Source organism: Mustela erminea, chromosome 1 (genome assembly GCF_009829155.1).
Source record: "Mustela erminea isolate mMusErm1 chromosome 1, mMusErm1.Pri, whole genome shotgun sequence".
NCBI lineage: Eukaryota > Metazoa > Chordata > Mammalia > Carnivora > Mustelidae > Mustela > Mustela erminea.
Window position 1 is genome coordinate 214800751 of NC_045614.1, and position 15847 is coordinate 214816597.

General features: G+C 45.2%; 1 protein-coding gene across 8 annotated transcripts in view; it reads left to right on the top strand.

The window, feature by feature from the left end:
* Positions 1–15847, top strand: part of IGSF5 (immunoglobulin superfamily member 5) — a 40354-nt gene that overhangs the window by 7808 nt on the left and 16699 nt on the right. For 5 of the 8 annotated variants that reach the window (XM_032355336.1, XM_032355355.1, XM_032355319.1 and 2 more), the window contains 2 exons: positions 3090–3407; positions 8185–8484. In XM_032355336.1, the coding sequence (XP_032211227.1) occupies positions 3090–3407; positions 8185–8484 (618 nt within the window). The remainder of the gene's footprint in view (positions 1–3089; positions 3408–8184; positions 8485–15847) is intronic. The other 3 variants (XM_032355346.1, XM_032355365.1, XM_032355328.1) reach the window with 2 other exon arrangements.

The window sequence follows — 15847 nt, forward strand, 5'->3', positions numbered from 1 at the left end:
GAGTGAGGATCCTGGAAGTGGATGGACTCCTGAGTTGGGCGACCACCACAGTTGGCGGCCAGGAAGTGTCTGGGAGGGGGACCCTGATCTTTGCCGTGGCTCTGCCCCAATTTGCCTGTTTGCTCTACAGAATGAAAGGGGGAGGAGAAGGAAAGGCAGGTTTTGTGTTTGATGAAGGTCTTATTTACAGTTTTCTCCTATTTGTTCTGTTCAGGGCAGGGTTACACACACCATAGCTGATAGGACTCAGGGAGAGGAAGGAGGCTCCAGGACCTCACATTATCGGGATATAGCTTCTGAGTTACGAGGCAGGCCTAACGATGGGTTTACCCTTGGTGGGAAGTCAAGACTGCGGGTGACGCTGTCAGGGGAATGGAGTGCTTAAGACGGGGTGCCTCCTGTTTAATTTAGAGGGCAGGCTCAAACTCAAGGTGTTTCCATTTGGCCTTCCTCTGCCTCACCTCCCACCTGTGAAGTAAGGTATGTGGCCTACGTGTTGTCTTGGTCACACGCAGCAGTCTGCTGGCTTGGAGTGAAATAAGCTGTCTACCCCCACCAGGCCATGGGGAGTCATGGTTCTGAACGAGTCTGCGTATTCAGTGGGACTGCTTGGACCGAGCTCCTGGCGGGGAAGCCTGGCTCTCAGCCATCCGAGTTCTGTCCACATCCAAACCTGGGTTCTGTCCACTTAGCTCTTGTGACCTGCATCAGGAACAGGAGAAGAGCACTGTTGTCACACTGTGGGGTGGAGAGAGTGTGTGTCTTTCCTCAGGGTGTCGATTTGGCTCTTTCTTTTCTTTTGTCCTTCTTCTTAAGGTGTGGCTCAGGGCTTGTAGAGAGAGCTGAGTTGTCACAGAGGATGTGGCTTCCCTGGGGAATCAATTCTGATTTCCCTCCTCAAGCTTTTTTCTTTTTCTAAAATCCCAGATCAAAGGGATCCTTGGATCAGAGGCACTTGTCCAGGGATAAGGGAGGATACCCAGTAATGGCTGTTCTTTTAGGATCTCACCATCTCTCATTTCCTATCACACCCAGAGACCCGCCTCCCTCCAAAAAGAAAAAAAAAAATGAATAGCCATCATGCTTACCCAAACACAGCAACCGTTTTAGTTAATTCTGATTTGCCCTCGGTTCTGCCTCTTTGGACTCCACAGGATCCCTTCCTTGACCGTGACCCTGGCTGCCTCTCCCGCAGGTCCTGTTTGCCTCTGGGACACTGTCTGTGCAGCAGACAGTGCATTCTAGGCGCTCAGGTGATGTGTTAACATGATAATGCCTGTCCAGGGTGTGGTGTCTCCCCAGGAAGCTGTAGGGCTGTAATGAGATTCTTTTAGAACCTGTAATACAAGTTGACCTTATGAAGCTGGAAGGGCGGGGGGGGGGGGGGGGCTGCAGTGATTTGGGGCAATCAGTGTATATGGCTGGCTGCCTGGTGGACCCACCAGAATCATAAAGCTCCGGAAAGTCAGAGGAATCCATTGTTGTCTTACTGATGAAGCAGGGAGGGCTGAGAAGAAACCACCGGGCATGGTCTGCCAGGGGTCCTTTTTGCTGTAAACCCTGAGTGAGATCAGAAGGGAAAGGAAGAAAGAGAGAAGGTCCGAGTTTGGGTCTCAGCTCACCGCTGTGGTCCAAGTCCTGGGCATTGCTGCTCTTTACTTCTTTGTTGTTAAACAATAGGTGGTAAAAACATGAGCATTCAGAGATTTTGAAGACTATCCTTTGCTGTGCAAGTTTTACTTTGGATTTTTATTATAAACATGGGAAGGCCTTAAAAACTTTCACTGCTGGTTGGCTCCTCTAAGATGATTAGAACTTCGGTCCTAAATGCCCAGAAGATATCCTGAGCTCTTCTGGTGTAGAGCAATCCATCTCAGGTGATTATGGCTGAGGTCACGTGAGCTGGAGAGCCCTTGGTGTACCCCATGTGGAATACCAGTCAGGAGCTGTCACTCCAGATTTCACTGGAGTCACGGTGCATCTGGTGAGCTAAGGGTTGAATGTGGTGTAAAGGGTGAAGGAAGAAATTTTACTTCAATCTGTGACATCCTTGGCTTGTTGCATGTCACATAGAAATGACATTTGCTGAGGGCTTGGGGGTCCTCTGAAGGACGTCAAGTGGATTATCATATTTGGCTTTTGAAACAAGTTGCCGTAGTATTAGTGACTGTGTTTGCAGCTGAGGGGAGTGGGGCATGGAGAAGTTGAGATTGCTTGTCCATTGAGTCAGGAGTCTCACCTGAGAGACCGTGGTCTTACGCTTGTGAGCACCTGACTGTCTGCTGGGGTTTAAAACCCAGTGCTCAGGGTGGTGAGACTTGGACGAGGCTGCGGGACGCATCGCTTGGATAGGAAAGCCCATCCCCACATCCTTCTATCTACCCTATTCCCTCTCTTTGTATCTCCCCACTGAGGTCTCTTCTGGACCTTAAGAGGAGAAGTGTGACTCAATGATAGTGCGGTTCTCTTGATACTTGGTGACTGACGGACCTATCACTCCATGACAGCGTACTCAGGACGCAGCTGTTGTCTTTTTCCAACTGGATTCCTTCTCTCTTGACCTTGTTTATTCTCCAGCCCAGACACTGTCCTAAGCATCCCACTTGGGGGCTCTAAGAGGGCAGGGTACACACGGGGCTGTGATCACCGCATATTGTGTTCCCCATTCTCTTTGTGAAGAGAAGCCTTGGGATTTCCTCAGAGGTGGGAATCAAAGATCCTTCCCCTTTTACTGGGAAGATAACTCCCATTTCATAGTAAAGGTGAAAAAAACTTTTCTTGGCAGAGCTGGGCTACAGGGTGCTCGTGGGCAGGCTGGGATCAGGTATTCAAGGTAACATATCTCTGGAGGTTGAGGAAAGCATCTTTTTTTGCTTCCAGTTTGGTGGGAGTGCTGAGAACTGTGAAGGGAGGGATTGGAAAGGAGGGATGTGTGGCTTCCTGTCACATGGTGTCGGGATCCGGAAGACATGGAGTCTGACCACTGGGTCTCCAGAGGTCACAGCTGGTAAATACAGAAGGGTTAAACCATACGGTTGACTTACATAGATCCGCTCACTTACCTCCTTGAAAAACTGGCTGCCTTCCAGCTTCTGGATCCAGCTATCAAATCATAGAAGGCCCCAAGAATGCAACGGTGCTGGAGGGCTCGGAGGCTCGCTTCAACTGCACCGTCTCGCCGGGCTGGAGGCTCATCATGTGGGCTCTGAATGACACGGTGGTGCTGAGCGTCACGCCCACAGAGCCCATCATCACCAACGACCGCTTTACCTCCGCCAGCTATGAAGAGGGCGGCAACTCCATCTCTGAGATGATAATCCGTGACGTGCAGCTCGGGGACACCGGGCGCATCAAATGCAGCCTCCAGAACAGCGACCGGGATGCCTCTGCCTTCCTTTCCGTCCAAGGTGGGTACACAGGGGCCCCTGGGCGGAGCAGGTGGCATCTGCTGGGTCAGACACCAGGGGAATGGAGGGACCCTTCGGAGTTCATGTACGTGTGATGATGGGTCTGCTGGCTCCTGGACTTACACTTGGAATGATCCCAAACCAACGAATATCGATCTCACCCCCTCCCTCACTGATTCTCTTTCTACTTCCCTTCTTGCTGTTTCTCTCGTCTCTTGTCTCCTTTCCTGTTTCTCTCACTAAGATTCTTAAACACAGGTCTTACCGCTTTCCATCTGGACTGTATCCGTGCTGATAGCTTTTGTGACACTTAGCCCGGATTCTCCCCAGGCCAGTTGTGGTCACTGCTCTTTGATTTAGGGAGGACTGCCAATCCCTGCCTTTTCTCTAGTTTTTTATGCACTTGACTTTGTCTCTTTGCCTTACGTCCTGTAGGCACTTTGAATCATGCTTTGCCCTTTACCCCTTTCCAGCTGAACTCTGCCCATCTGCTCTTCTCTCCTGCCTCCAGAAGTTCTTATAGTCAAAGATGTGTGTTCACTAAGTATACCACGTGTTTTAGAGAAGAGTGAATGAAACTTACTGTAATGGATGACTTATTTTTCATTCTTAGAGGGAATTGTGAGATGCTCAATTGTGAGATGCTCCAAAACACTCCATATAGTGAAAAAAAAGGATGTTTTACAAGAATTCAGAACATCTTTATCAAAGTTTGATCACTTTGCACTCTTTTTGTAATTCGGTGATATTTTTAGATGCACTGGAGCTGGTAGAGCTTCTGATTTCTGTGGCAGCATTTCTTACAGCAGACCACATCATATGTTTGAAAGTTTTCTTATGTCTATTTATTTGCTTATCTAGGAGAAGTTTCCAAACGTTGGATTTGTGTTAATGTTGCATCAAATCCAGTTTGATAACACTTGGTAGAGATGCATGCCTACATATTTCTACTCTTTTTTTTTCTTAGTGATTGTTGTCAATTGTTAGTCAAATTGTTGTCTCTTTATGTTTATGTGTCTTTAATTTTATGAGGTTTGATGACATTTTCTGAATAGTGCTTTTCTGAGACTACCTAGATTATTGGCTTAGTTTGCACGACTAGATTCTTATTATAATAATTTGTGGTATAAGGGAATGAACACAGGAGAAAGGGAATCAAAGATTTGAGTTCTGATTTGGCTTTCATCAATTACCAGCTTGGTGACCCCTGAGGAGGCTCCACTTCTTCATCTCTAAGATGGGGATAAAGCTTCCCTGTCCACCTTGCTGGTTTACTGTGAGGATTTGATGAAACAGTGACAGAGGATGGTTTGAAGACTCCAAAGTCCTGTCTGGTTCAGCTCATTGCACATGTAGTTGGGAGCCAGAGTGGTCTGGTGGTTCATGATGCAGGCTGGGACCTGTATGCTAGATGAAGATTCCAGCTTCATCACTTACTAACTGTGTGACCTTGGCCATGTTATCTGATGCCTCATGCCCTAGTTTTCTCAGTATAGGGTAGTTGTGGGATCACATGAGTAGGTTCATGTAAAGCCTTTAAAATAGCTCCTGGGTTCTAGCAGTCTCCATATAGCTAACTGCTATTACTTATTGCCTGCCCAATAAGAGCACGCCCTTGTGTGAGGCATCTGAAGGGGGTCTCAGAGATGAGTAGGATAAGGCAGAGTCTTGCCCTTAAGGACCTTACATGAAGAGTAGATAAAGCAAAGGCATGAATAGCATTGGTGCATTGGAGAGACTGGCAAGGACCCTGAGTGGGAGACAAGCTTAGGTTTGAATTGGGAAGGGGGAAGAGAGAATAAGCCAAGATTTCATGGATGACTCCATAGTGAGGTGCCTTTTTGTGCTTGGGGGTCTGAGGATGATAGGTAAGATGGAAAAGTGAGAGAAGAAGAGAGCGCCCCTGGGTCAAGAAAGTAGGGTCAAAGGCATGACTTCTTGATATGCTTATAGCCTATCAAGTTCATCAATCCATGTGGTTTTATAGCAGCTTTCTCAAAGCTATGCATCTATGAAGTTGTCTGAATATACCCACACAAGCATTTTTATTTGTTGGTAATTATTGTAGCTTTTGGCTTTAATACAAATGGAAAAACAAGCTTCTATGGAGATTAAATTCTTTCCCAAGGTCATGCAGAAGAAACTTTACAGCAGGGACCAAACGTGGTCGCACTGCCCAGGTTGCAGTGTCCGGAATGGTGCTTTGTTTCTAGAGGAACAAATGTTCTCCGCACAGCAGGATCTCTTTCAAGGGAAAAGAATCTTCAAAAAAGAGGAGGCATCCATTTTATTTTTAAAACGAATTATCCAAAGATTTATTTTTTCCTCCTCGTGTATCAGCAATAAAAATAAAGACAGCTTGCATAACTCCATGTTGAGTCATCCAAAATCTATGTGAATGTTCTAGTCATCACCTTTGTATAAAGTGTTTGTCGTGCTGCTTGATAAGTTCTGTGAAAGCCAATGGGAAAAGTTGAATCACAAATATATATAGAAAAAGGAAATGCTTCAGACTGTTTCACTTGTCCAGTCTATCAACCATGCACCAAATTCTAGTTCTCTTGTATTTTTTTCTTTTTGTTTTTTTAAAATTTTATTTATTTGACACAGAGAGAGAGAGAGAGAGACAGTGAGAGAGAGAAGCAGGGAGAGTGGGAGAGGGAGAAGCAGACTTCCTGCTAAGCAGGGACCCCGATGTGGGGCTTGATCCCAGGACCCTGGGATTATGAACCAAGCAGAAGGCAGATGTCCAGCGACCGAGCCACCTAGGTGCCCAGACCTCTTGTGTTTTGAGGGCCACTAGACTTCAGTTCAAGATCATCCGTTATTAATTGAGGCAATACCATTCCTTCCGGTTTCTGTCATCTTAAACCTGTCCATCATATGAAACAATGAATGGAGGAAAAGGAATAAGGACAAAATCCAGTTTGAAGGACAAATCTATTCCCTCTCATTGTTGCATTTGTAGTAATCCTCGCATTAGCAAAGGTGCTCTACTTATTCCAAGAGACTGCTGAGGAAAGTCATAATCGGAAATGTAACGTCTCAGAGTAAGAAGAGCTTTCAGAGCTGACCCAGTTCCCTGTAGTTGGGGAACCCCTGGGCATCCCCTAGACCCTTTCAGGGTCTGTGAGGTCACAACTGCCCCCTAATAATACTAAGATGTGAGTTGCCTTTCCTGTTGTCATTGTAGTAGGTGCACAGGGAGGCTCTCACGGTACATTCGGAAAGTCTGCATAACTCTGTGGACCCTCATTCCCTAAATTATCAAGGGATAATGATACAAAGGAATGCAAGAGTGAAAGATCAATTGAAGTGCCAGATAGAAGAGTGGGTTTTAACGTAAAAGGAAAGGAAAATTCCTTTATACAGGTTCAGTTTCCACAATGTGACTAGCCTGTAAGAAACCACTACTTGTGAGGTTTTGGTACAGTATCAAAGACTGTCCTGATTTTCTGAAAAGCCTTCTTACTGTTCCACCGATATACCCACGGGGGGTCAGATGTTTCTAATATATTTCAACTAAAGCAATATATTGCAAAAGAGTGAATGCAGAAGCTGATATGAGAATCCAGCCAGGGATTAAAGAGACTCGCATAACTATAAGACAATGATTTTTCAAATAATTTATTTTGGTTTAGAAATAGAGGTATATTTTCACAAATACATGTGGGTTATCATTGTTGTTATAAGATAAATATTTAAAAGTTTCGATTTCAAGTATGGTAAATATTGGTAGGAAGAATCCACATAAAGTCTTTGGAGTCTTCATGATTTTTAAGGTTTTAAAAGATACTGAAACCTAAACATTGGAAAACCTCTGATTTAGTCAAATTATTTCACTTGTCCAGTGAAAAACGGAGCCTGAAAATGTCAGTGACTTGCTGCAGGTGATGGTGACTGTGTGTGGTGTCCAGGAGGGAGAGCAGAGTTTTGGATCCTCAGTCCAGTGTTCTTCCCCTTATACTACGCAACAGGAAGGCTGTTTTATTTGGGATGTTCCAATATTTATGTGTTTCACTAAGGCTGTGTCTTTACCGGAGCCAGTCCTCAGGTGACCTGGTTAATAGCAGCACGCACAAGCACTCCGTCCAGACGGCTTGCCCACAGTGTTCACACTGGCATGGGCAGGTGGGACTTTAATAAAATCCTGAAAATACTTTGTCAGAGTATTCTATTCTGATATGTGATTTAGGGGAACCGTTTTTGCCATTAGATTTGATTTTGATTCAATTTGTAATTGGAAATATACTTTAAGGAACTGTCATAAGAAGCTACGTTCAAAATGTGTGACCCAAAAAATAGATAAAATGAATCTGACTGACCAAAGGCCAGGAGAGACTTGCTTTTCCATCAGACTTTGAGATGTGATCTCCTTTCAATGGAGAAGAATGTAAAGGTTTTTCCCTTTTTGCTTTGGCTCCCAGGACAACTTGGCAACCCCACTTTGTTGTGGTTCTGTAGCCTCTTAGGGCAGGCACGTTTGCTCTCTTTTCCATATAATTTATACTCCCCTGGATCCTGATTTTTATTTATTCATTTTCTCTGGAATTATTTGTTTTCTGATGAGCAACCTCACCTTCTTTCATGAACTTGGTGGGAATCAATTATCAGTAACACAGATAAAACCTGAGTGAAGTTTCTCGATACAGACACAGCCAGTTTGGACTTGGGAAGATAATGCTAGTGATATGTGATTTGAAGGAAAAAGTAAAGAAAACTTGGAACCAAGAGAGTCATGGTCACTCCTTCAGAACGTTTCTCTTTTCTTCTCTAGTTATGGGGGAGTTGCTCATTCCCAGAGGCAACCTTGTAGTCACTGAGGATAAACCCTGTAATGTGACTTGTCATGCATTGGGCTGGATCCCTCTCCCGGATATTTCCTGGGAGATCGGCGTTCCAGTGAGCCACTCAAGCTATTATTCTGGTCTGGAGCCCGACGACCTCCAAAGTGCAGTGAGCGTCCTGACTCTCACGCCACAGGGCAACGGGACTCTGACATGCCTGGCTAACATGAAGGGCCTGAATGCCCACAAGTCTGTAACTGTGAATCTTACTGTGGTTCAGCCTTCTTGGGGTAAGTGAAGACATTTTGCTTTATATAAAAAAAATTATTGTTGCATGCTTATACTTTATATGTGGTGCTCTTAATCAACAATGCCTAGGACAATTGTAGAGTGACCTTGACTTTGGGTAGGGATGGTAATGGGGACAATCAGCATCGGCTTCTTGACCCTATGATTCCACTTGCTTTTAAATTTCATCTTCGGTGTGTCTTTCTTTTCTACTCACTGTGGAAACCATTAAGAACTTTGACGATTATTTATCACAAAACAGCATCAGTTCAGTGATAAATACTTGAAGTCAGTGTTTCTCTGTATCTTTTAATCATTGTTTCATTTAATCTCATCCCCTGCGCCAGTATGAGACAAGTTCTTCTAATATTTGAGGGGCGTGTACAGATGCTATTGGATTCCTTCCAATCTTAGTAGATTATGGTTTCACTTTTTTTAAACTGGCAAATCCACAGTGTATTTGAATGTACCAAGTCTTATACTCCTTAAAACCCAACAAAGTGACATAAATGAGATGAACTCTGAGAGGGAGACAAACTATACGAGACTCTAAACTATGGTAAACAAACTGAGGGTTGCTGGAGAGGAGTTGGGTGGGGGAATGGGGTAACTGAGTGATGGGTATTAAGGAAGGCGCTTCATGTGATGAGCATGGGGTGTTGTATGCAACTGATGGATCACTAGACTCTACCTCTGAAACTAACAATACACTGTATGTTAATTAATTGGTTTTAAATAAAAATAATTTAAAGTTTAGATCTCCAGGAGAACGCACTGTAGGGTACTCGGCATACCAAAACCTTTAATTACGCAGCGTAAAGGGCTGCAGAGACTGCTTGAGCTCGGGGTCAGCCCAGGCCAATGAGAAAACAGGGGACCCAGAGCTGGAGATTTACTTGAAGTCCTTCATTTTGCAAGAGGGTAGAAAGGGAGGCCCAGAGATGTGCTGTGCTCTATTCCAGGTCATGCATTGGGTTGGGGTGGAACAGGGGCCAGAAGCCAGGAAAGGGTTCCCTCTTGGTGCAAAGATTGTCCCACTACAAAAGCAACTTTATTAGAAGTTCGGAACAAAGCTATAGCCAGAGCAAGACTGATGATGATGAAGAAGAAGAGGAGGAGGAGGAGGGGGAGGGGGAGGAGGAGGAGAAACAGAAGAAGAGGAAAGAGAAGGAGGGGGAAGGAGGGGAGAAGGAGGAGAGGAAGAGGGGGAAGAGGAAGAAGATGAAACAGTGCTTCACAGCATTTGCCAAGTAAAGACTCTGTTTTAAGTGCTTCTCTGATGTTAACCAAATTGACCTGCACAACAGGACTATGACTGGCTCCTCATCTAGCTAGATGTTTGAATCAAGGGGTTGGTAGGGTTGGTTGTTTCAGAAGATTATAAGGGAATGATCTCTAGTCCTCTTTCTTAGCTTCTGGTATTTTCTGGCAGTCTTTGGTGTTTCTTGGCTTCTAGCAGCATCAACCTAACCTCTGTTTTCATTTTCACATGGTTTTTCCTGTGTGCTTCTCTGTGTCCAAATTTCTCTTTTTTTAAAATAAAGACTCTAGTCATATTGGATTAGAGGACCCATCCCATCCAGTATAAACTGATCTTAGTTAAATTATGTCTGCAATACTCTATTTCCAAGTAAGCTCACATTCTGGGAGCACTGGGAGTTAGTAGTTAAACATATGAATTTTAGGGAGACACAAGTCAACCCATGATAATGTCTCCATGAACCTCTAAAAATCCATTCAGAGTCTACCCTGTGGTCAATACCAGGGATTCTGTGCTTTGCACAGCAGGGATTGATCCTCAGTGCAGTAAGCACAAGCTTGCTCCCCTGTTGTTAGGACTTTGCCTCCTGTCTCTGACTCAGATGCTCCCAGAGACCAGGTAGACAACAGAAATGAAAGTGTGAATGAATACATGTGTCAGGTAGAAGACAGAGTGCATGGGCCCATTGGGACACAGCCATCAAACTCCATCCACATGGAGCAGCCGTACCAGTACCAGCTTTTGCTAGCAGGAAAAGGGATCCAGGACTGCCAGATCTTTGACATGGATCTGGTGAACATCAATGCTTTTGAGGCTAAAGGATGCAGAAATCTGTGTTTCTTTTATTTTAAGTCAAGATCAACTTATTTTAGCATATTTAAAAATGTTTTTTAAAGATTTTATTTGAGAAAGAGAGAGAGAGAACACAAGCAGGGGGACAGCCATGGGCAGAGGGAGAAGCAGACTCCCCACTGAGCAGGGGGCCCAAAGCAGGGCTCAATCCCAGGACCTGGAGATCATGTCCTGAGCTGAAGGCAGATGCTTAACTGACTGAGCCACCCAGGTGCCCCTCCAGTTTATTATTTTTAACAACTAAAACATTTAGCAAAGTTGCAAGACTAGTACAATGAATACCCATGGACCTTGACCTAGATAACTAATGTTAATATTCGTCATGTTTGCCTTTCTCTCAGCTTTTTTTTTTTCTGAACCATTTCAGAGTTTATGACAGTCTACCCCTAAATACCTCAGCATGTATATCACAAGATCAAAGGCATTCTATTTAACCACACCCAGTGTAGTTGACAATCAGGAAATGTGACATTGACACAAGACTGTTATATAATACACAGTCCCTATTAAAGTGTCACTAAGTATCCTTTATAGCAATTTTCTTCTCTAAAACAATGTCCAGTCAAGGACCATGCATTGCCCTTGGCTGTCAGGTGTAGTCTCTTCCCTTTACTCTTGAATGCTTCCCTCACCTTTTCTGTCTTTCCTGACATAAACATGTTTGAAGGGTCCAGGCCATTTTCGCAAGACGCCCTTCAATTCGGATTTGTCTGAGGTTTTCCAGCATAATTTGATTTGAGGGTAAATATTCTAGGCAAGTCATGGGTAATGTCACGTGGGCTCATGATGCCGATTTTTTCTATCATTGGTAATAAGTTTGATCATTCGGTTAATGATTTCTCCATTGTAAAGGTCCCTTTCTCCATTGTAACTAATATGTATTCATTGAATACTGTACGAGTAGTTTATTTCCCAGCAGTCTTTCCCCTAATAGTTTTTGCATTCATCGATAAGTCAGTGCCTGAATCTGTTGTTTCCATGGTGATTGTGAAAGAAGGATTTTCTGGCTCCATCATATTTTCATATTTGTTGGTTGGTAGTCTTCTGTAAGAAGAAACTTCTCTCACGTTTCCTTTTCCTTTTTTCAAAAGGTTTTAGGATGGACTCATTTTTATTCAATACACTATGAACTCCTCCTGTCCTTATTCATTTTGATGCTCAGAATGCTCCAGATTTGGCGAGCGGGAATCCCTTCCAGCTGGCTCTGGTGTCCTTTTGACCTGGCCCTATTAGTTTTCAAGCACTTGGCCCAAAATGATGTTATGAACTCCCTTTGCGTTTTCCCTGTTCTATCCCGGAATCAGCCATGTCTCCAAGGAGCCAATCCAGCTGGCTTTGAAGCTATTAAATTATGTTAAAGTATGGTCCAAGCTTTGAAAGGAAAGATTAAAAAAAAGTTCCATTAACACCAAATGGAATGAAATCGATGGTTTAAACCACACATCTTAACAAGGTAACAGTGCAACAAAGAGGTCTGGTCTGATTGATGATGCCCCGTAGAGATGAATTTTAGAGATTCACTTGCCTGCAAAGTTCTTCTTTTGTAGGGAAGGGCAAGGGGCACTTACTTTCCCCTGACCAGGTTTCATTCAGCGGAGTGCTTCCTTGGTCGGCTCGGACTAGGGAAGTTAGCAGCCTTAATGATGGCAGCTGCAGTCCCCACAGCCTCAAAGGGGAGCTCATCGGGTGCCTTGCAATGAATCTTACTTTATTGGACCCATTTGGAAAAGGGTAATTTGTTTCTAAATTATTCATCAAGATCCAGAGCAGCTGGTGGCTGGCTGCGTGTTGTGTATTTTATGCAAGTTGTAGTAGCTGAAGACCTCATTACAGCCCCGGCTGCTCCTGTCTGGGAGGCTTCCAGGAGCACAGCTGGGGGTGCAGAGAGCCCAGAACGAGCCCGCCTGTGCTGTGCAGGCTTCTCCAGGAACCGATAAGCATCCATCTCGCCACCCATCTCCTCCTGAAAGTGCCAGGAGTCTGTGTCCGTTGTGTTCATTTCTGGAACAGTCCCCGTGAGCCGTTGCAGGGAGGACACCAGCAGTTTGGGAAGGTTAATTAGTCCGAGCCGGACGATCACTGGTTCTTGAAAGAAAAGCATACTGCAAAGGGTACTGCTAATGTTTTTGAAAAGACCGATTTTCTTGATTCCAGAAGCAGCACAGACTTCAAGCCCTGCAGACACGGGTACCAGTGAAAGGTGGGACCCCCTCCCCTGCCCGGTTGGGACGAGCACTGTCCGCTCTCGTTGCTCCCAGGTGCCTTGCTTTGTTTTCTCGCTCAGGTGTACAGGCTGTGAATCGTTAGAGCAAAACAACATTCTGGGGACGGGGAAGCACCTGGTCTCTAGAGCACAGAGATTCCTGGTTATAACCTAGTTTTGTGAGGAGTGGCAATTTTGAGGGCAGACCGAGTAGAGGCTCACAGTCCTGGGTCACAGCCCTGGGTCTGGCTGTGAGACTCTGGGCAAGTCGCTGACCTCCGCAGCTCAGTTCCTTGCTTGTAAAATGAGAGGGAGAAGAATAGGGCAGAAGCTCTCTCTCCCGGCTGCCGTTAGTCTCCAGGACTTTCAGTGCACAGGATGGGGCTCAGGCTCCTCCCTGGAGGTTCTGACTGAATTGGTTTGTGTGCAGCCTGGAAATTGACATTTTTTTTTTCCTCTAAAGATTTTATCTACTTGACAGAGAGAGATCACAAGTAGGCCTAGAGGCAAGCAGAGAGAGAGAGAGGGGGAAGCAGGCTCCCTGCTGAGCAGAGAGCCCAATGCGGAACTCGATCCCAGGACCCCGAGATCATGACCTGAGCCGAAGACAGAGGCTTAACCCACTGAACCACCCAGGCAGCCCTGAAAATTGACATTTTTAAGAAAACTCTCTGATCACTGGGCAGTCACACCTGGGGGCTGCCCAGCAGGGAGATCCTGAAGAAGGCCTCACCTCCTGACCCAGCCTCCTGACCCAGCCTCCTGACCCAGCCTCTTCAGGTGCTTGGACACCAGACAGCCTGGGCTCCGATCCCAGCTCACCTACTTACTTGCTTTGTGGCTTTGGGCAAGTTACTTAACCTCTCTGTGCCTCAGTTTTCTCATCTGTAAAGCTGAGATAATAATAATAATATCTACGTTATGGGCTTGTTGTTGGTGTGAGAAGTAAGCGGGTTAACATGTCTGAGGCACTCAGGACAGTCCCTGCCACAGAGCCCACAGGGCAGGTGAGGGGATGGCTGCGACCCCTTGTTTCACTGATTCAGAGACCTCCTGTGTCCCCCCACAGTGAGCATAGGAGCACACTTTGCACACGCTGCTGGTGACATTTTGTACTGATCTAGTTGGTTTCGAGAAATTCCATGTGGCCTTTTTTTTTTTTTTTTAAAGATTTTATTTATTTATTTGACAGAGATCACAAGTAGGCAGAGAGGCAGGCAGAGAGAGAGAGGGGGAAGCAGGCTCCCTGCTGAGCAGAGAGCCCGATGTGGGACCCGATCCCAGGACCCTGAGATCATGACCTGAGCCGAAGGCAGAGGTTTTAACCCACTGAGTCACCCAGGCACCCCTCCATGTGGCCTTTTAAAACTCTGAGCATTTCTATGAGAGCGTCTGGGAAGTACTTCTTCCTTTTCTGCACAGATGGAAAAAGGGCAGTCCTGATGCTAAAAGTTGCAAAATTCAGTTGTGTGGTCCTGACGTGCACAGATGTGTAAGGGAACACAGGGAGGAAGGCAAGCGGTGTTGAATGTGGAGGTCATCTTCCTTGGTCATCAGGGGCACATATGCATCCTTTCCAGCAACTCAAGCATTTGCCTTAAGCCGTTATGTTCCCACCCTTCGCTAGCGCACAAGTCAGGGACCAGTGCCCACACAGACTCCCCATTTCCCATAAGACCTGGGCTGTATCTTCCCAGAAGATACTCCAAGTTGGACACACAAAATGAGTAGAAAGACAAGACTCACAACCCCGGGTTTTCTCCTTTTTCTGAGTGCCCTTGTCCAGTTTACTGAGCCTCTTTGTCCCAAGAATCTTATCCGTACAGTAAAGGGGTTGGATTGTGCACAAGGTCATTCCAAGATTCCGTGCTTTCTGTCCACTGCCCTGCTTTTTATCAATATATGATCATTATTTATTTTTATTTCAATGCATTGTAAATGTACTCATTTAAAAATTAGCATCACACTGAATCATCTACGATATATATGCACGTGTGTTTTCGTGTATATATCATATATGATGAATTAAAAATTATTATTAAAATAAGGAAGGTTCTTCTGTGCAGCTCTGGTTCCAAATTGTCCCTCCTCATGGCTCATATGCCGTGCTTCTTTGGGAGAGCTCCACTGGAGTAGAGAGAGAACGTAAGTTTTCTCTTGGTGTGGAACTCCGGGAGATTACACTGAGACTCTCAGTGTACTGTGGTCATAGCATATTGGAAGCGAAAGAAAGAGTCATGTGGCTTCTGAGATAAACTGCTGTTTTGGTGAGAGTTTGGGCTTTTAGAAGAGAGCGGCATCACTTTGCTAAACTTCGTAGTTAAATTAAGAGACAAGAGAGTTATGAGGTCACAATATCACCTGCTGTCTTCCTTGGTTTGAGTACCAAATCCGGTGAGATGACCCTTCCCTCTCTTTAAACAACTCCTCCCTGATGAAAAGCAGCTGTTTCTGTGCTAGATCAGAGGAAAGGTTGTCACGTCAAGACGTGATTGACAGACGCTTGGCACACTGAACGTTTTCTCCAGTAAGGGAGGAAATACCCGGAGAGGGAACGTTGGAGTAAGTCAACAATGTGTGTTGACTTTTTCCAGAAGGAATCTCCATCCCATTTCTGGAATCTTGAGCCAGACCTTAATGCTTAACACCAGCTGTCTCCCTTATTATGAAGCGTTCTAATATTTGCAAACTTCAGCTCGTGACAAGTTCATCAGACTGATTTGGGATGATGTCAGCCGTCTTGAATGTGTCATACCCTGCAGTGTTCTCAGCACTTTCAGACACAGCCTGAGTCTCTGAACAGTCTGGGGGGTGGGTGGGGGCAGGAATTGTTGCGGATGAGTGACCAGTGGCCAGAGGGAGCACAGAAACAGTGGCCATGAAATTTCCCTGGATCCACTGAGCCCAAAGCTCTTTGTCAGTCACAAAGCTTCTGTGCGGTGATCTGAGTTTTAACTCCAGATTGTGATTATCATAAACGTGGTTTTGGATTAATTTTTCTTTTCTTTTTTTTTTTTTTATCACATCCACAAGAGGGAGATTATGGGAA